This window comes from Anastrepha obliqua, unplaced genomic scaffold (assembly GCF_027943255.1).
Source record: "Anastrepha obliqua isolate idAnaObli1 unplaced genomic scaffold, idAnaObli1_1.0 ptg000005lb, whole genome shotgun sequence".
Taxonomy (NCBI): Eukaryota; Metazoa; Arthropoda; class Insecta; order Diptera; family Tephritidae; genus Anastrepha; species Anastrepha obliqua.
The window spans coordinates 1,256,224-1,276,519 of record NW_026562177.1 but is presented as its reverse complement, the minus strand read 5'-3'; the positions used below and the strand labels follow the sequence as shown (position 1 = coordinate 1,276,519).

The 20,296-nt window shown below is 38.7% G+C and overlaps 1 protein-coding gene across 1 annotated transcript in view; it reads right to left on the bottom strand.

Annotated features, from left to right (window-relative positions):
• The window catches only part of LOC129251134 (uncharacterized), a 76,165-nt gene extending 57,367 nt beyond the window's left edge, over positions 1–18,798 (bottom strand). Inside the window, exons 1-2 of the mRNA XM_054890507.1 lie at positions 18,786–18,798; positions 17,725–17,879 (exon numbers count right to left, since the gene is read on the bottom strand). Of these exons, the coding sequence (XP_054746482.1) occupies positions 17,725–17,879; positions 18,786–18,798 (168 nt within the window). The remainder of the gene's footprint in view (positions 1–17,724; positions 17,880–18,785) is intronic.
• Between the last annotated feature and the right edge of the window lie 1,498 nt (positions 18,799–20,296).

Here is a 20,296-nt window from a genome sequence, read left to right as displayed (position 1 = left end):
TCTTAGGTTAGGTTTGGTTGAGCTGGCTGGCTGAAAGGCATCACATAGACCTATTGGTGCTTAGCGGTTCCAGATGGAGCTTAATCCTTACGTTTCCTTGTGGTAGGGTTCTTGTATTAAACCTGCGTCTTTTGCGAATCTAAGTAAGTTCTCAAGCTCTAACCCCGAGAGACATTCTAACCTCTCATATTATAGAGCTCTTAAATATTTCACTCGGGTTGTAGCTGGTGCAGAACACATTTGTAACGGCATGACATGGTTTTATTTCACTTTTACAAGCCCACAGAAATTCTAGTAGACTTTCTGCTTGAAATACTAAAAAATTATAATATAAATAAAAATCTTTGTCATTTTAGCGCAGATACTTTTTTACGAGAGGTTTAGCATAGTTTATTAAAAAATTTTTTTAATTACCTTTTTAATTTTTCCTTTTCGATGTTAGGATCCCATTCTTTACAGCTCATTAATACAACATATAACATTTTCGCAACAATGTACCGCTACCACTGTGCAAACAATCTTAACTGTAAAAATTACAAAGGAATTGGCCAATTGAATTTCCCTAAGCATCGGCAGCATTCTTTGAATTCTAGTCATGTTTAAGCGTTCGTTTATTTTATGTGTGTGTGTGTGTGTGAGGGTATATCCGTATATGTAAACATATAAGGCGTGTGCCCTTTAATGGCACACATTTTAAGTATCGGCTTATGTAGCTGTTTGATATATCTGAACATGTTCTGCCAAGCACTATCCTTTAATAGCTCAGCAGCTCACGCTCAAAATGTCATTATCTATTAATGACTAAAACAGACAATCTGCTGCCATACAAGCCACTTAAGCACACAAGCACTCACACACACACACACATACATTATTCAGTAGACATTCTGGTGCATGAACTGGTATTTGATGAGATAAGTCTTAACTAGTACGAGAGTGGCTAGAATTGTACTAGTTGAAAAAGTACCAATCGGTGTGTCGTTAAAAATAAATTTTATTTCTTTATATTTAAATATCTTTGTTTATATGACTGCTGTGCTTTTATTATTAATATTATTGTAACTTTTTATTTTTCTTTTAATAATTTTTATTATTCGATACTTTCATTTATTTACAGAATAAAGAAAAATTTTAAATATATAATTTTTAAAAATGAAGCTTTATTAAGTAAAAAAAAACTTTTATAAGAGCTATTTATTCTTATTATAATAAAAACAATTATTCTAACTTAAACAAAACAGAAAATTTGTTTTAGAAGTTCCTGTATCAATTTTTATTTTACTTCTTCCACTCGTCCCAAGCTGAAGATTTTCGAATCAAATTGAACTGGTATTTTAGGTGTCCATTGTGAACTAGTTCATTTATTGTTATAGAGGTACATATGGATATAAAGCTGATGTTGATGCTAAGTAGTTCATCAACCATTCAGTTGATGGGAGGAGTCATTTTTTTACGAGCTGTAAAAGCACTCAAAAACCTCAGTCAGTATGGAATAGTTTTGTTCTCCTTGTTCACTCCTCTCGAGAGCAGAGGGCCTCGACAAGATTCTGACACGGTACCGTGCTATTGCTTTTGCACCGTCCCATGAAATGTCGGCATTTGCTAGTTCACGCAACATCGACCTCCTCATAGTGTTTTTTGGTAGACCGCGACCTCTGCTCCCTTGCGGGTTCCAGTCCAGTGCCATTCTCGTGATACTATCTGGTGGTCTTCTCAACGTGTGACCTATCCATCACCACTTTCTGCGTTTGATTTGCCTAAGGATGGGTTCCTAATTTATTAATCTCCACAGTGAGTCGTTACTGATGGTGTTTGAGCAGAATATTCTGCAGATGATGCGGAGGCATTTGTTGATGAAGGATTGTAGCCCCCGTGTGCTGTTGTTAGAGACAAGCCATGTTTTGCTTCAGTACAATAATGCGGACTTCATGCATGAGCCAAATGTTCGTAGCATAGTGCACCTAGAGATTTGCGAACTCCCCCATACTGTGTGTATTCGCCCGAATACCACCCTCGCTTTGTTTAGCCTGCAGTTCACATCTTCATCTGCTCCACTATCTGCCGTGATGATGCATCCGAGATAGCAGAAGCTTTCTACAAACTCCACCGCACACCCGTTAATCAACCGTCTGTCTTGCGTTGTTGTGATTAACTCTCATAGACTTTGTCTTGGCGATGTTGACCTCTAGTCCGATAGTGCGTGCCAGCGCGACTTGTTTGTCCGCCTTCGCTTACATGCCAGAGAATTTGTGAGAGGGAAGGAAGATGCTATTGACGAAGTCCAGGTCCTCCTGGTGTTTGGTGAAACTCCATAGGATGTCTTTTTTCTTGCAGGTTCAGTTGACTAATGACGTCATCAAGGACCATGGGGGAAGAGAAGGGGCGACATGGGACAACCTTGCCTTCCGCTTGCGTTGGTAGTGAATGGATCGCTGATATTGCCTTTGTGAAGCATTTCCAGTTCGGGGTTCTCGTAGAGGGCTTTGATGAGGCGAATTATCTTGGCGGACACTTCCTTTCTACTCGGTGCCAGCCATATTACGTCTCGTTTGATAGCCCTGATCGTTCGAACGCCTTCGTCAGGTCTACGAACAGCATGTAGCATAGAGCAGGGAGCACCACTTAACTGATTGTTCTACTATAATCCGAAGTGTGTTGGCTTGGTCAACAAAGCTTTGGTGAGGGCGAAAACCAGCTTGCTCCACTCTGGGGACTTTAACGCCACTAAAAATAACTCAAGCCCGACGTTTCATCGTATAGCGATTTGGTAATTACGTCCGTAGGTCGTCGTGAGCAATGATCTCAATTACTAGTTACAATCGTCTGCTGTTCATCTTGCCGCATTTTATCAACACGACAGTTGTTCTTGCTGCTGAGTTCGTCTGCCGCCATTCCTTCGCCTCCAATCAACGTTGCGAAGTTCTACGATAATTCGTGTTGCAAAAGTTTGCAACGCCCTCCATTTTTCCTCTGACTCAAGCATTTGTGGAACTAGATTATTGCACGTTAGAAACCTACCAGTTTTGTTTGCCCGGTCGTCGCGTTCCTTAGCGAAGGGAGAAGTCGTAACTAGTTCGAGAGTGACTAGATTTATACTAATATAGTTTCCAAACCAGATTAGACTGTTTATATTTATACTACTTTTGCCGTTTTATTATTGCTATTGACTACTACCGCAGATAACTTAATGAGGAAGGGGAGGAGAAAGGGAAGATCTCGCACCTTCCGTGCCATTGACCGGCTTTGTCCATACGTAGATTTACCATTTTAGCTGCAAAATTTTCTAATAAGTTGTAAGATCTCAGTACTGTTCAAGTCAGGGATCTTCTAAACTTTTTTTTTAACTTTACACTGGTTTTAGGAGAGATAAGGTCGAGTTCCTCACGCGGCATCACAATAAGCTATGATACTAAGTGCGTCCCACAGTGCACAACCAGTACAACTCAACCTAATCTATTATTACTATTATTAATATTATTTATAAATAATAGATTCCTTATTTAATCATATTTTGTTTCTACTTGCTTTCAGTGAGTTTCAGAATAAATAAAAACTGGTAGAAGACTAATGAGGGGCTAACTTTTTTTTTCATTGTTGACTCCTCTTGGAAGCATAGGGCTTCGATAAGACTCAGTCTTTCGTCAGTTTCGTTAATCTGTTTTGATTTCTGACAGGGTAGGTAATTAGCCTGCTGCTATCAGTCCTAAGTAGTGGGAATACCCACCTGTCGCTGCTTAGGAGCACTGCCTTCTTATCGGTTGGAACGCCATCTGGGTTGCACATTTTTCTGTCAGAAGAATCGCTCAGATGGTTGAGGACTTCACTAAATTTCGTGTGTCTGCGCTATTACCGCGATTGATCGCTTTCTCTTGCTGGCGCCACTGATGAAATGTGTAGCTGCATGTTTTTCTTTGTTTTTGCTTGTTTTAGCAGCCAGAGTGCAAATAATACGCAGAATATTGTGCGGGAGTAAGGATGGAAAGGATAAGTTTTTGGGGTCGAGGAAAGGGCTTGAAGGAATCTTGTTTTTACAAACAGGGGGAGTAGGTAAATTTGGAAAGTGCGAGGACCGTGCTTTACGTGGGATTTGAATCCACTGCCTCTGGGATGGCAGGCTAGTGCACTTACTCTAGTAATAGTTGGTAATCAAATATATAGTTAAGGATTGGTAGGCTTGACTACAAGGTATATAACGCATATATTTTCATATAAAATGCAAGAAAAAGTTTGTAAAAGCATAACTACACAGCTTTTTGCGCATCCTTGCTGTTGAGACTGTATGCCTCGACGCTCATTGGGCAAGGAAGTGGAAGGATATCTCGCTGATGTTAAATATGGAGTCTCTTAATGTTTTTACCTTAGAGTTGCTGTCTGCGTCGTTTTTAGATAATCTTAAGATAAGAAAGTCGAACAGTTTTGGGACATCGTGAAGCACCTTGTCGGACCGCAATATAGAAATTGAAAAAAAATCGAGCTGTTGGAATAGCCGAAAATGATGCTGTTGTAGCCGAAAGTGTTGAAGAAAACCCAGGTTTGTCCATTCCTTGTCGTTCTTTGGAATTAGACATTTCACAAACGTCATTACACCGTATTTTGCATAAAGATTTGGGTCTTTAGGCTTATAAAATCCATTTAACACAAGAACTCAAGCCGGCCGATCATCAACAACATCGTGTCTTTGTAAATTGGGTCATTGAAATGCATAAAATGATACGGAATTCCATCGAAAAATCATCTGGAGTGTTGAGGCCCATTTCCACCTCGGTGGCTTCATCAACAGGCAAAATTGTTGAATCTGGGGCTCAGAAAATCCAAAAGTTATTGTTGAAAAGCCTCTCTATCCTCAACGTGTGACTGTTTGGTGCAGTTTGTGGTCCGGCGGAGTCATTGGAGCTTACTTTTTCGAAAATGAAGCTGGAGCAACAGTTACGGTGAATAAATTGCGCTATCGAGAGATGATTAACGATTTTTGTGTCCGGAATTGGATGGTATTAATCTGGACAACGTTTGTTTTCAGCAAGACGGCGCTACGTGTCACACAAGCAACGAAACCATTGATAGTTTACGGGAATAACACCTCTTATTGGAAAACCCTGTATTTCGCTCAGCGAATTTTGCGCATTTTCCTCTGCTTGACTTTCGGCAACAATCAAATCCTCTAAACTAGAACCTGAAAAATATAGCTAAGAACTATCGAAATGTTTCTTAGAAGAGCACAAACTAACGGAGAGCCTAGAGCGACTCTGCTAGCACTTCTCTGTTACATTACGGAAAAAAACTCACAATGATTAATCACCCTACGATTCGGTTTTCTACTACTGGGGAAACAAGCAAACAAGCCTCCCTGCGCTCTACACATAACACACATACTTCTATGGAAGCACTCGTGTGCATGTGTATGTGTATGTGCTTGTTCAGTTGTTGACCCTTCACATGCCATGAATATTTTAAGCCTTCAATGCGTTTATGTAAATTTTATGGGCCGATAGTGTAACACTTCAATAACGGTTGTTGTTGTAGCAGCTTTGTTTTTTTTTGTTTCTTTGGCGAGCATCTCCTTTATTTTCTATTTTTATTCAGCATCTATTGGCTTTTTAATGGCGAATTGGTTGTCATAAAATATTACCTAAAGGATAAAAAGGTAACCTTACTTGCCACACAAGTGTATTTATGTATATGCTTACATATGTATGCGTATGTATGTGTGTTTGTGAGAGAATTTTACTTCAGTATACCAAAAACTTATATGTTTGATGAGCCTTTATTTTTTCATATTTTTCCTTGCTTTAATCTCATTTTTTTTCCTCAGCAGAATTTTATGACTTTGGAGCGTTTATAATAAGTTAACCCTCGAGTAAGTGGTAGCCTGCGTTGGTGTGGGTAATGCCTTAAGGAAATTATGCAGTGCCAGCAGCAAATTGTGCAGCTGAACCCATGCATATTTACGGGCCAACCTGTCATTCTAAGTATTTGTATGTGTGAGTGTAAAATTTTGCCTCAAAATGGGGCACAGCGATTAATGACACCATGAGGTATCTCACATACCAGTGTTTGTTGTTGTTTTTTTTACTTTTCTTTCAAAGAAATTTCATATTCGAATTGTTTGGATATAAGAAATTATGCTTGGCTTGCATAAATTTATGTGCCGTTAATAACTTTTATGAGTTTGCAATCAAAAGAAGATAAAAAGGTGAGTTGCAAGCACTAAAGAAAATTTTATTATGGTATGGAGAATTATTCGATTACTTTGGGAGTACATAAAACGAATTTGCAATAAGCTGAATGGAGTTTTGATAGATATTGCGTTAAAGGAAACTAATAAATTTTTACTAAAAGTTCATGCGTTGTACTCATATTTTATTATAAATTATTTATGTGCATGAGATGAAGCTGGGCATATTAAAATATTTAAAGCTGTGCAAACTTCTTGTATTGCCAATCATATTTTTTAAATGCCTATCAAATTAAAGATAAGAAATCTAGAAAATAACTAAAGACTAGGGGAAACATAAATACACAAAAAAACGTTATGCATATTAGTGAAGTAAAAAGTTTTGAATGTTTTCCGCCTGACGGCTTTAGAACGCCAGTTCTTAAGTCATATAAATTATTATTATTATTATATATCGGCGTCACGGAAATATTTTCTGTGGAAGCAAAACTGCAGGCTACCGGACAGGTTATAGGTTGCGGATAGTGAAGGAAGACAAAGGATGGTTAAGTTTCAAAGGCCGGTGTTGATTTTGAATAAATACAATTTTTTTTAGAAATTATTGTAATTTCTCTTTGTACTGATAATACTGGTGTGACTCAATTACGCATAAAACAAAATATCGGCCGCGGCCTCGACGGGACACCTCCATCCGATGGTCCAAATTTTCGATGACGCTAAGGCATAATTGAGGTTCTATGCCGTTAATTTGTTGCTGGCTTATCGACGTATTTCAAAAAACTCCAAAGAAAGAAGTCCAACGGTGTCGTTGACGTTTAGGTGTGGTTCACATTCAACATCGGCCTTTGAAATTTAACCACCATATAAAGGGTGGGAATAAGTTAGAAATAACAAATAGGCAGTCGAGGACAAACAGCAGCTGCTGTATTAGACTGTAGCGGAGGTGTGAAGTGGGCTCTACACTCCGCTAATTAAAAAACTGCAAGGTCATAAACAGCATCGATAAAGCGCGAAGATGTCGCTTTAAAATATGCATCTAACCCAAAGGCTTCCGCAGCGTCTATTCCGTAGTGGACGGCTGCGAACAGCGTCTGACTTGGAAATGTAGATCCCTTCAGATAAAGCTAAGATTGCAGCCCCATCGAGTAGATTGTGACCCTGGGCTAAAAATGTATCGCGTCTGAAATATCTTTGTACCTGTAACCGATGACGTATACATTCCAACGGGTCAAAGGTGAGTTTTTATTTTCAAACAAAGTTTTTTGGTAGTTTTGTGTGCCTCAAGGTGGAGGTAGGAGTGAGAAAAAATTACACTCATTTCAGTACCACTATGGCCAAGGTGAAAAGCCGTAACAGACGAACAAAAATATTTGTGCTTTTTGTAGACCCAACATAGTGTTAAATGCAATAGCAGAGCAGAGGTAGTAATAATTCCCTTCTGGTAATATCTTCTTCTTCTTCTTCTTGTTAGCGGCACAGTGCTTGGTGAACCATTGCTTCCTTTACAGCTTCTTGCCATCGTTCTCGATTTACAACCACTTCCCTCCGAGATTGCACGCGCATTTTTCTATGATCGGCTTCCTCATCTTCTAGCCACCTTTTCCTCGGGCATTGCCTTTTTCTTTCTCCAATTGGGCGAAGATCTAGTGCATTTCTCGTTGAACACTCCCCTGGCATTCTAGCCACATGACCAAGCCATCTAAGTCGTTGAGACTTAATAAATCGTATTATAGTTGCTTTCTTAATTATGTCTTACAGTTCGGCATTGTGACTGATGCGATAAGTGTCATCTGCCAGCGGAAAATAGATCTTTCGGAGCACTCTTCTTTCAAGGCACATTAGCTGTTTTGTCTCGTTAGCTTTCTGCGACCATTGCGTCACAGCCATATATGTAAGCACAGGTCGTATCAGAGCTTATAAACATTCTTAATTTTTGTTCTCGCGATAATATTTTAGATCTGAGCAATTTCAGATTAGCATTTTATGCTTTGTTGGCTGCCCGTATTCTCTCATTCATTGCTACCGATATGTCTTCGTTGGCTGATAATGTAATGCCCAAGTAGGTGAACTCATTTACACATTGGAATGTGTATGCCCCATCCTCCACATCACCAGATGTTTGATCTTGATCGCACCATATATTTAGTTTTTTCTGCATTGATTATCAGTCCAGCAGATTTATTCTTTCCTTCAGCTTTTTGAACGCAGCCTGCAGCTCATTTCTAGTTTTTGCCATTATTAGTATATCATTTGCATAGGCGCACAATAGGAATGACTTGTTGTAGATGCTTCCATTCAGGTTTATTTTGTTCAGTATTGCATGTACTAGTACCAGGTTGCATATCAGCATTGAGAGGGTATCTCCTTATTTAACTCCTGAGGCAATAGAGAACGGTTCCGTACATTCTCCTTGCACTATAACTTTTGCTGTCGTTTTTGTAAGGGACATAATAACAAGTTCAATCAGTTTTGTTGAAATGCCTATAGACTTAAGCAAGTATTTTATTTTACTTTGGTCTATTCTGTCAAATGGCTGCTGAAAATCGATGGATAGGCAGTGAATATCAATGTCGTATTCATATAGTTTTTCAAAGGTTTGCACGACTATGAAGCCCTGGTCGATCGTCAACCAGTTGGCTCTAAAGCCTCCTTGGTAATCATCTAATATTTCTTCAGCATATTGGGTCAGCCTTAAATACAATACATTTGTGAAGACCTTGTACGCTGAGTTCAGTAGTGATATGACTCTGTAATTTCGATAGAGTGGTTTTTTTATGTATCGGAAAAATAATGCTGGTCAACTTGTAGGTAAGGTGCTGGTTTCCCATATTTTTATTATTAGGTTGTGCAGATGTTTGATCCACTCTATTCCACCATATTTTTGCAATTCAGCCGGTATCACACGATCGCCACTAGTTTTATAATTTTTCAGTTTGTTTATGGCGGCTTTTATTTCCACAAAACTGGGGCTCCTTATATTCACCTCAGCGGTCTGCAATTTTGGTGTTTCTCCTTCTTCGCTTTATTTCTTTGAAATGCTCCTTCCAACGATGAATAATTTGCTGTTTATCACTTTCTGGTTAATATGGGCATCGAAAATGAGGCACGCTCTGATAGATCAATCGTCAGAAATAGCGAAGCGGCAGGAGAGCATTTATTTCGTGACCCAAGAACTGAGGATTGGACAGAAAGTTGTTTCAAATTATTTGAATAAGTCTGGTTACAGAAAGAAGTTCGATATACGCGTGCCACACAAACTTACCTAAAAAAATAATTTGGACTGAAAAAAATGTGGACTAAAAAAAATTTTTTTTGCGGTATATAAAAAAAAATTGGACAATTTTTTAGGGAATTGAGGATTGCGATTCCTTGGTGAAGAATAAATAAACCGACCATTTTTTTAATAGATGAGAAGTGAGCGATGAAAAACGAATCACATACGAAAACCGTAGCTGAAAAAGATCCGTGAGCCAACCCAAACGATTGCCAACGCCAAATAAATTATCAATAAGATATAGGCGTATTTTTGGAGGTATTTATAAGGAAATCATCCAAACATAAATCAACCAAATAATTAACACTCGGGCTTTAAATCTCAAGAAGCCAGATTTTAGTAAGCAGATGACCAGAAGTGACCAGGATTTGCCGTGACGGAAAAGTGTTGAGTTCCAACCAGACAAGTACAGGATGCACACAACTTTAACAAAGCGGCAGTAGCTTCGAGAGATTCTAGCTCATTCGTGTATTTGTTATTTGGACAAAATGCACAACACCGTCAAGGAAAAACTTATAAAAAATTAGCGGAATTTCGTTGTCACTTGAAACTTGCACTTTACTATACTTACAGAGGTCTTCGCCATCCTGCAAGCATGCAAAATGCTTAATACGTTCCCTGTCTCAATACAAAAATGCAAAATTGACCGACAAGTCCAACAGGGTTTTTTGAATAATTTGTTTTTTTATAGTCAGAGGATAGCTTTAGTAATAATAATAATTAAAAAACAAAAAAACGGATGCAGGGTATTTCTACCTGAAACACATATGGTCCATGAGCGTAGAGGGACATTTTTGCTTCTGCACGTTCATGAAACACATGTGGTTCAGGGAACTTTTTCTATGCTGATACACATATGGCTCAGGAACGTACCAGTGCTTATCAGGCGCACGTTTCCTGAACCATATGTGGCTCAGCGGACAGGGAACGTGTTAAGCATCGCTCTTGGGAGGGAGACATTAATATTTTTTCCGACAGTCATGCTGCGATCAAGTCCCTGTCTTCGCTGTATTGCAGCTCTCTTCTGGTGAACTCCTGCAAGGAGGAACTCAAACGTCTCGAATGTGCGGCAACATTTCCCTTATCTGGGTTCCTGGGCACAGGAATATAAAGGGAAATGAAATTGCCGATGAGCTTGCCTGCCAGGAAGCGGTCGACAGTCCGCTGTTAAAGAGGAACTATACAATTTCTTTCTAAGAAAAGCGCTAAAGAGATGGAGGTCTGTCTCATCGAGTGCTATTTCAAAAATATTATGGCTTATTAAGATAGAAACAGAATGTTTAAGGTGACGGGATTTCCCTGCTATTCAATTTCTAAACTCATGGCAGTGTTCACTGGTCACTGCGTGATCGGTACTCATGCGGAGAAGCTTGGAATTCCGTAGAATTCCTATTGCATAAGCTGTGGGGATCCTGCAGAGAAGGAGACTGTTGAGCCTTTCTCTTCAAATGTCCGGCTCTGGTAGCTACGCGCTTGAGATTGATTAGTACACCCTTTGAGGAGGGCTTAAAGAAATTCTTTAGCCTAGATCCCTTTTTTCTCCTCCACTACATCAACAGCACTGGATGAATGTATGTAGATGGTTTCTCTTCCCTAAATTTTTTTTCGTAGGTAGTGGTTCACATTATGGTATCAAAACGGCGCGTAAGTGCTACTTGTAGTGAACCTGGTGTACTCTTGCCATCTAACCAACCTACCTATAGTGGAATTTAATGGGTCATAAAACTGCAGCCCAATTTTTTTATAAATTCTAATTAAAAGGTGTGAAATTTAGATGTCGATGGTATTTGTTCGACAAGAACAAAAAATTAGCCCAAAACTGGTAAAAATATTGATGTACTGTCGTTTGTTGCATTCTGTATCTGGAAACTAATGTGGAAAGTAGTCGGAACCTTTTACTTATAGGTTCATTGCAATTTTACCTTTTCTGTCAAAAGTGCTCGAGCAGATAACGCATTCGCAGATAAACTCTTACCAATCAGCTTTCGATCAAAAAGGAGCTGCACTACAGCGCTTATTAAGGTTTCAGATGATACCAGACTTAATATTGACAAAACCTCGTAACTTTTGTAACGCTTGTAGGCCATTCAAAAGATTTCGACACTATTAATCACGGATGACTTGACATGAAACTTAAAAGTTATTCAACTTTTCAACGCCCGCATTGAGTCAAGCTGCATGCGCCAATCACAGCTTACACAGCTGTTTGCTTATAACTAAGGGTGTTCTCCAGGGTTCGATTCTTGGTCCGCTTTTCTTGTACTATACGTCAATAATCTTCCAAATGTTCTAAACTATTGTCATATTGTTGTCATGTAGTTGTCCTTTTGTTCCCGTCAATAAATGCAGAATAACCTCAACACTGACTTAGAAAACGTTAACAAGTAGGCTTGCAGTAATGGGTTGCTCTGCTCTTAAATCCAAAGAAATTACAGTGAATCGTTTTTATAAGACAAACGTTTAAACTTGACGACTGCAATGAAGTGAAACTGCACAATTCTATTATAAAATTTGTGGACACTACAATTTTTTTTTCGTACTGTAATTATTATTTATTGAATCTATTAATGAATCTTAATACTAGCAATAAGGTTTCGACTCCTAACCTAAATTATAGTACCTACAGCTTCTTGAAGAAGGTTAGAGTTGTTATGGGGGCCTCAAATATGCGTCACAGGGTTGGAAGGTCAATTCTTATGAGACGTGACTAATTGACGGAATGCAACAGCGACCGAGCCAATGGATTTGGGTGTCTCAGCCTTTGGTAGTAGTTTTGTTGGATTACTGCTATTTCTGCTGCCACTAATGGAACATTTAGACCTCGATGCATATTTTCATTGGTTATGTATCACGGCGCTCCGGTAACCATTCTTAATATTTTAGATTGTCTTCGTTGTATAATTGCAATATTCCTGGCACTTGCATTACCCCACAGTTGTGATAGGCTTGATGATTATATTATAGAGGAGGACTACGTGATCAAGGCTTAGCCCGGAACGGGATTTTTTTTTGCCAAAGAAAATCTTTCGTTTTTAGCTTCATCTGCCCACTTTTGGTCTCAATGTGCCTTTTCCATGTCAGATGCCTGCCCATACGAACCCCTCCAAGGATTGTAACTTTCTTAGAATGCGGTATGAGTGTGTTGTTTAGATACACACTGGAGCTGTCGCTTCTATTTAGCGTAAAAGTCACATGCTTACACTTTTGCTCATTCACTTTGGTGCGCCAGTCTGCCAACCACTTTACTATGACTCAGATGACTGATGATTGCACCCGTCGATCTTATTGGACATTCCGAGCGACAAAGGATTGCAGTGTCGTTAGCAAACGTGGATGTACATATTTGCGGGTTCGTTGGAAGGTCAGCCGTGTATATTACATATAAGGGCGGACCCGGTACGCCGGCTTTAATAGATCATCAGTTAGGTAGTTTTTACATCTTACCATAAATATTTGATTTGTAAGATAAGATTCCAATACTTTGTGTGAGCTTTGTGGCAGTGTGCGTTGGATTTTGTAGACAAGTCCCTCTTGCCATACTCTGTCGAACGCTTGAGCTAAACCAAGAAATATGGCTGAGCAATATTCCCGTCGTTCAAAAGCATTCCTTATTTCGGAGCTGATACGATTGACTTGATCAATTGTGCCGTGATTCGCAGGAAAACCGAACTGATGAGCTGGAACAATATTGTTTTGCTGCAGCTGCGGCATCAATAGTTGGTAACAACAATAAGTTTATTGTGTAAATTTCACGAGTACATAGTCATTTTTTCGAAACTAATATTTTCCATACGATTTAATGACTTGTAAAGTTAAAGTATTTGACACTTTTGCACAAATTTCAATCCAATTCTTCAATTTAATTTACTGAATTTGAATACAATTCTTGAATTAAAAAAAAAATAAATTGGGTCGCCCCCTTAACTTACTTAGTATTAATAGAGTTGCTTAGTAACAGAACGTCAGTTCTCTGTACTTGCTGTCTGTCTTTGCAACCTCTTACCACTAAAAATTTAAACAATCAGATGCCCTTAAAAGTGAGCTGCTACATTACTTAATTGCCCATAGTTGCTAATATCTAAATACGTCTGTCTTTCTTTTTACCTTTTCTCTTCCCTGCTATTTCTATACCTTCTCAAATACAACGTTCCTTATATTTTATACCCTACTGAGTGCCTCTGCTAACTCCATATATTCGTACATTACTTTTATGTGTACTTAGACTATGTTATTATTAAGAATAGTACTCATAAATTCAAATACTATGAAATGACTTTTGGTTGCGTATTTGACAAACAAATAAAATAAATAACCAGTTATGCCCAAGTGTTCAATCTTTGGGGCGAAATCGATTTTTCAATATCTATCTATCCCAGAAAATATAGTTATTTTTGCAACAAAATATCTTTTTAGTATCACTGAGACTCGGACTGTGTACGGCAAGAGAAAATTAAACAAAATCTACTCAGAAGATGAAAAACGTTTCTGGCTAGCGCCGAGTTTTGTGACTCCAAGTGCGCGCGCCTTTCATTGGTTCCGCGCACTTACTCGCGTTTCTTGAAGAGACATAATTGGCCATAGAAGTAATGCTGTTGTTGAAATTATGCGAAGTGGAAGTTATTCATTATTACCCACATATTGCTTTATCTGCTACTAAGTTTGCTATTGAATTGATTTTCCGGGAACTCAGGTTGCAATTCACTTATCAGAAGTCAGCGCGGAGATCACGTCCTTTATTATGTTCAATAGTACATAGCAAACAAATAAGAAATATTCTTACTGATCACTTGTAATTTACAGTTATTGTACAAGTGATTTGTTTTGTATTCTTTGCAGGCCACAAGTTTCATTGTACTACTGAAGGAACTAAGTGCTCTTCACAATATGCTCCGGCTTCTCTCATGGCCGAATAGAAAGGTAAAGCAAAAGCGTATGGACTTATAAGTATCTGAGGTACTTATGAAAACAATGAGGTACAGATACGGAAAAGCTCTATTGTGTACGGAATACTCTATTTTTACTCTTATTCTTATCTAAGTGTAAGTCTCAGTCTTTGCAGACGTTTTAAGTGGAACACGAAACACAGAAATTCCGCGAAATTTTTAGTTCACGTTATTATTGAATTTTATGCGCCAAGGTGAATACGAAATCAACAGCCAGATAAAAGTAATAAGTTTACCCACAAACGTCTACTTTAATGTAATAACACACTCACACGCACACACTTTAGCACTGCATGGTGGCCATTGTTATACGTTTTCCCTTGGTTTCTAGCCCGACGACTGCTTTGCAACCTTGCGAAAATTTGGTTGATGTGTGTTTTTACGCATACATATATGTATGTGTAAATGCATGTACATATGTATATGTGCGTGTATATTAACACAAAAGCTTAAAGTATATAACAATGCCGTTATTTTTGTTTGTAATTATTTGTTGTTTGCCTGGTTTCCACTTTTCCTACTTGCTGGGTATGTACGGTACGTACCTATGGTGTGGCCGATGTATTCGCCAGAGTGCCGGCTGGTTCCCATGCATTGTTATGCCAACGAAATTTAAAGACAACAATAAAATGTGGCTGCTCTCTGCTGGCCGCAGTTTGAACGTGCGCTTGCTGTTGCGGTCCTGCCACAGTTTTCAAACAGTCCGCACGATAATTCGCGGCAATGGCGCTGTGGCGTTGCAATTCGGTAATAAGGGCATTATTCAAAGGTATTTTTCATGCATATGTACATAGATAAGGGTATGTGTGCGTTTCTGTAGAATGTTTTCTACAAACATACAAATATTGCGGATGCACGCATACATGCGTAGGTATATATGGTATATGCTGAGGATAGGGATATTCATGTTTTCAGTTTTTGCGATATCGCGATGTTCGGGATCTCATTATTAAAATCTTGATATCTCGGGATCAGTCGCGGGATAAGCCTCGGGACTAGTATCGGGATTAGTCTCAGGATTAGTTTCGGTATTTGTCTCGGCATTAGTTTCGGAACGGGCTTATTTTCGGGATTTGTTTCGAGATTTAGTACCCATTATCCTGCAACAAGTTTACTCGAAGAAAATGCATTAAAATCAAGATTTTCAGAGAACACTGCCCACCGACATGCACGAGCAATGGAGCAACATTTCTCGTTCCCTACGTACTGGCGGCGAAGAAGAAATCGTATTCCGACCAGCCCGAAAAAACAATTAATACGACGAGGAATGTCATGCTGCCGCAGAAAGAAAGCATGCCGCCTATAAAGCCACGCTGCGATCGGGCGCAACGCGAGCCATGTGGGATCGCTACAGAGAGCTCAGAAAGGAAGAGAGACGTATTATCCGACAGAAGAAAAGAGTGGCCGAAATACATGAGTGCGAGGAGCTTGAGATGCTGGCCAATAGGTACAACGCCCGAAAATTCTATCAGAAAGTTCGGCGGCTTACAGAAGGTTTTAAGACCGGGGCGTTTTCCTGTAAGAACAAAGAGGGAACGCTTCTCGAACCTGCTAAATAATGATAGCTGCGTATGTCACAGAGAATGTGAAGATTCCGATACCCCAATCGTTGACGACAGAATTGTCGTTCCGTTACCCGACCATGACGAGGTGAGAATAGCAATATCACGGCTAAAGAACAACAAAGCCCCGGGCGCCGACGGACTGCCGGCTGAGTTATTCAATCATGGCGGCGAGGAGCTGGTAAGGTGCATGCATAAGCTCCTATGCAAAATATGGTCGGATGAAAGCATGCCTGCCGATTGGAATTTAAGTTTGCTCTGCCCAATCCATAAGAAGGGTGATCCTCCAATCTGTGCCAATTACCGCGGGATTAGTCTTCTAAATATCGCATATATGGTTCTAGCGAGCGTATTGTGTGAAAGACTGAAGCCCACCGTCAACCAACTGATTGGACCTTATCAGTGTGGCTTTAGACCTGGAAAGTCTACCATCGACCAAATATTCACAATACGCCAAATCTTGGAAAAGACCCATGAAAGGAGAATCGACACACATCATCTTTTCGTCGATTTCAAAGCTGCATTCGACATTCGAACTAATAGGGCTATGCAAGATGACGTTGCTCAACACCAGCAGCGCCGTCAGAATTGGGAAGGACCTCTCCCAGCCGTTTGGTACCAAACGAGTTTACAGACAGGGTGACTAGCTATCGTGGGACTTCTTGAACCTGATGTTGGAGAGCATCGTACGAGCCGCAGAGCTTAATCGCTCAGGCGCAATAGTCTGCTTTGATTTTTTAATTTAATCTTTTTTTATTTAAATTATTATTTTTTTTAATTTTAATTAAAAATTTTTTTAGGGATTTGTGGTGTGTACTGAAAGTTGTCCGCTCAAGAAAAAAAGTTAAAAAAATATGTAAAAAAATTCTTAGGTATGTGTAACTTTTACTGAAAATAGGATAAAAGTATCCGCTTATATTAAAAATAAAACAAAAGCAAATACATTCGAACATATTTTCTAAAAATCTAAAATCAATGTTGTATTTTTTACTATAAGAAGATATTTTTCTGGCTCAATTTCCTGTGCTTCGAAAGAAATTGCAAATCCCGAAATTGTTCTACCACATTTCAGAGTTTAAAAATACTTAAAAAGTGATACCCCGGTATCCCAGAACTCACACCCCTAGTTAAGCTTCAAGGCCTCCGCGTGTAGATTTGTATAAAAAGCAATTATGTGGGTGGGCACTACAAATATACTTACGTGTAGGTAAATATGTTTTTATATATGCATATAATAATACACTTATCCACACACAGATACATTTACATACATGCTTTTGTTGTTTATACTTTTGCTCAACCAACTTGGCCACTTTCTGCGCTTTTGCCTTTCCATGCGCTTTGTTCTTTTCGCTGGTACTTTTTTTCGCTTTCTGTAGTTGATAATTGGGAAAATCGCACGCAAGTGGTGTAATTTGCGAAAAATATATCCTTGTCTTGTTACCAACTTTAAATTCCAAGTAAAAAAAAATTTAAATTTTCTCTATCAAACTAATTTATCGCGTCCTCGTGAAAGTATGGGTGAAACTTTTTTAGAGGAGTTATTTTTTTGTTTCGACAGCATAAAAAACAAAAAAAAAAAATCTAAACAGACCAGCTAAAAATTTGCTTTAGAGTTTACTTCCTCAGGAACTAACATTTATTAATACTCGCATGTGAGGGAATCCGTCAGAGTATAAAAATGAATTCCCTTTGGCATCCTGCCGAGTTTTAAATATTACAAGCAGTTTAAGCATTGATTTACAATTTTTTATAAATTATTGCCTCACTTACCGCTCTATCGCCCAGATTCCGCACACGACAGTGAAGCAAGGCTGCTTGTCCTACTGTCGCTGTCACTTCTCGTCTCGACGAGTTGTCAAAGTAGGGCTGGGAGTAAGGTGTTTCCCAGTAGTGGGGCGGCACATCGCCACAAATAGTTTTTGTCTCTGTAAATAATAAAGAAAAATATAAACTTTATAAAGCGATTTAAAGGATATGATTATTAAATATTATTCGTGCTTTAGAGATATTGAAATCTACACTAACGGGTCTTAGATGAACTGTGGTGTGGGAGCTGGCTTCCTTTCGGAGCCGCTCAACCTATCTCAGTCAATTAGACTGCCTGACTGTGCCAGCGTGTTCCAGGCAGAACTACTATCCATCAGAGAAGCTTGCGAATCACTAAAACTCTACAAAGAAATTGGTGCAAGAGTAGCTATCATTTCAGACAGTCCAGCAGGAACTAGAGCTGCTTGGTCATTGAATTCAAATTACTCCGATATGGGTTCCCGGTCATAGGAACATACGGGGTAATGAGATAGCGGATGAGCTAGCAAGAAAATGTTCGGCACAAAACATAACAGAGGCCGTGGCGGTCGCTACCCCTTTTAACACAATAAAAACATCCCTTGCTTCACTTTACTATGCTTTAGCCGCTACAATAAGTAAAACATGGCCATCGTACAACATCCAAAGGACGAACTATCTGTTAGGATGCTGTCGACGAAAAATTTCACGTATAACTGCAACTCTTACAGGTCACTGGAAGGTAGGGGATCACGCAGCCAGACTTAACCCCCCTTTCAATCCCATCTGCAGAAACTGTGAAGCGGAAGGGGTGAAAGAAGGTCTCTTCCACTATTTATGCGAATGTCCAAGTCTAGCTAGAGCAAGACTTCGCTCTTTCGGCAAGTCCTTCTTACAGAAAATTAATGAAATCTCAGACATAGAGAAAAAACGAAAACACAAAATTCAATCAACACTCAAACGCATAATAGAAAAATCACTGGAATTAGATATTCCCATCAATTATAAACCTAAGACCATCACCCGATTTCCTGGATGGCAACTACCTTTCAATGCCATAGATACATCACTCCACCATTGGAAAAAAGAAAATACGCCTTCAACAATATTCCAAAAACTCTTCTCAGAATTAACCAACAAACTTAAAAAAAAAAAGTTCAAACTAATCTTCACAGACGGTTCAAAGAGCGCAAACCAAACAAGCTTCAGCGTTATACACAATGACAGAATATTAATTAGCAAGGTTTTACCTTATTACAGCACAAATTTTGCTGCAGAAACGATAGCCATATTTGAAGCAGTACAATATGCTAGCAAAACACCTGGAAAATTTGCAATTTGTTCCGATTCCTTAGCCTCATTAGAAATGATAAAAAATATAAACAATAATAATTATTACACAGACTACATAAGAAACTGCTTACTAAAATTCAAAAATAAAATCGAACTCATATGGATACCAGGACACGCTAAAATCAAGGGCAACGAATTAGCAGATTTAGCAGCAAAAGAAGCACAAAACCGCCCCCTAACTATGTCTCTGAACCTCCTACACACAGATATTAAAAAACATATAACAAAAATATTCAAAAATACACAACACTCCACATACGAACAAACAACAAGTTGGTACAAATTTGTTAACCCAAAGAAGCAAGCGATCAATGAACACACATTTACACATAATACTAACATAACTAGAAGGGAAATAACAAAAATAATTAGACTACGACTTGGGCACACACGACTAACACACGAATATTTAATAAAAAAAGACCTAAATATCTGCAAATACTGCAATACCTCAGCTCCAAACATCAAACACATTCTAGACGACTGCACACATTTTACAAACCACAGAAAATCACTAAACAACACAAAACCTACTGATCTACTTTTAAACAATTCTACAGAGAACATTATTAAACTTATAAACTATTTAAAATATTGTAATATCTTAAATGAAATTTAGCTAACACCCTACATACACATATATACACACCCAGTATATTAGCTTAAGGCCGCAGTAGCCATAGCTATAAGTTTTTTTGTATTTTATAGTTAACTATAAATACAATTGTCAATAAAAAAAAAAAAAAAAAAAAAAAAAAGTTTGCTGCTATACCTAGATCTAACGAATCTGACTTAAGAAAACAACAACAAGACATATCGCACGAGAACAGTGGTAGTAAAACGACATAGTCAGCAGAAATACTCAACCACTACAACAACAGCAGAAACGGAAGCGGAAGCCGCACAATGGGAATTTTTCGATAAATTTCATTCAAAAATTCTAGAGAAGACACTAGCTCTCAAAACGCGCTCGATATGTGAACACTCAAGGATACTAATTCTGCACACTTTATTTTATCACTGCTGAAGTCTAGACACTGAAAGTTAATGATATAAACCAGCTATTGAGATTTTAAAGAACCATATTGAAGAAAATCTACAGCCCTATTCAGCTTGCTAACGGCACGTATCGCATCCGTTACAACAATGATGTAGTACGTTTTATTAGAGCACAGCGGATTAGATGGATTGGCCACATCATAAG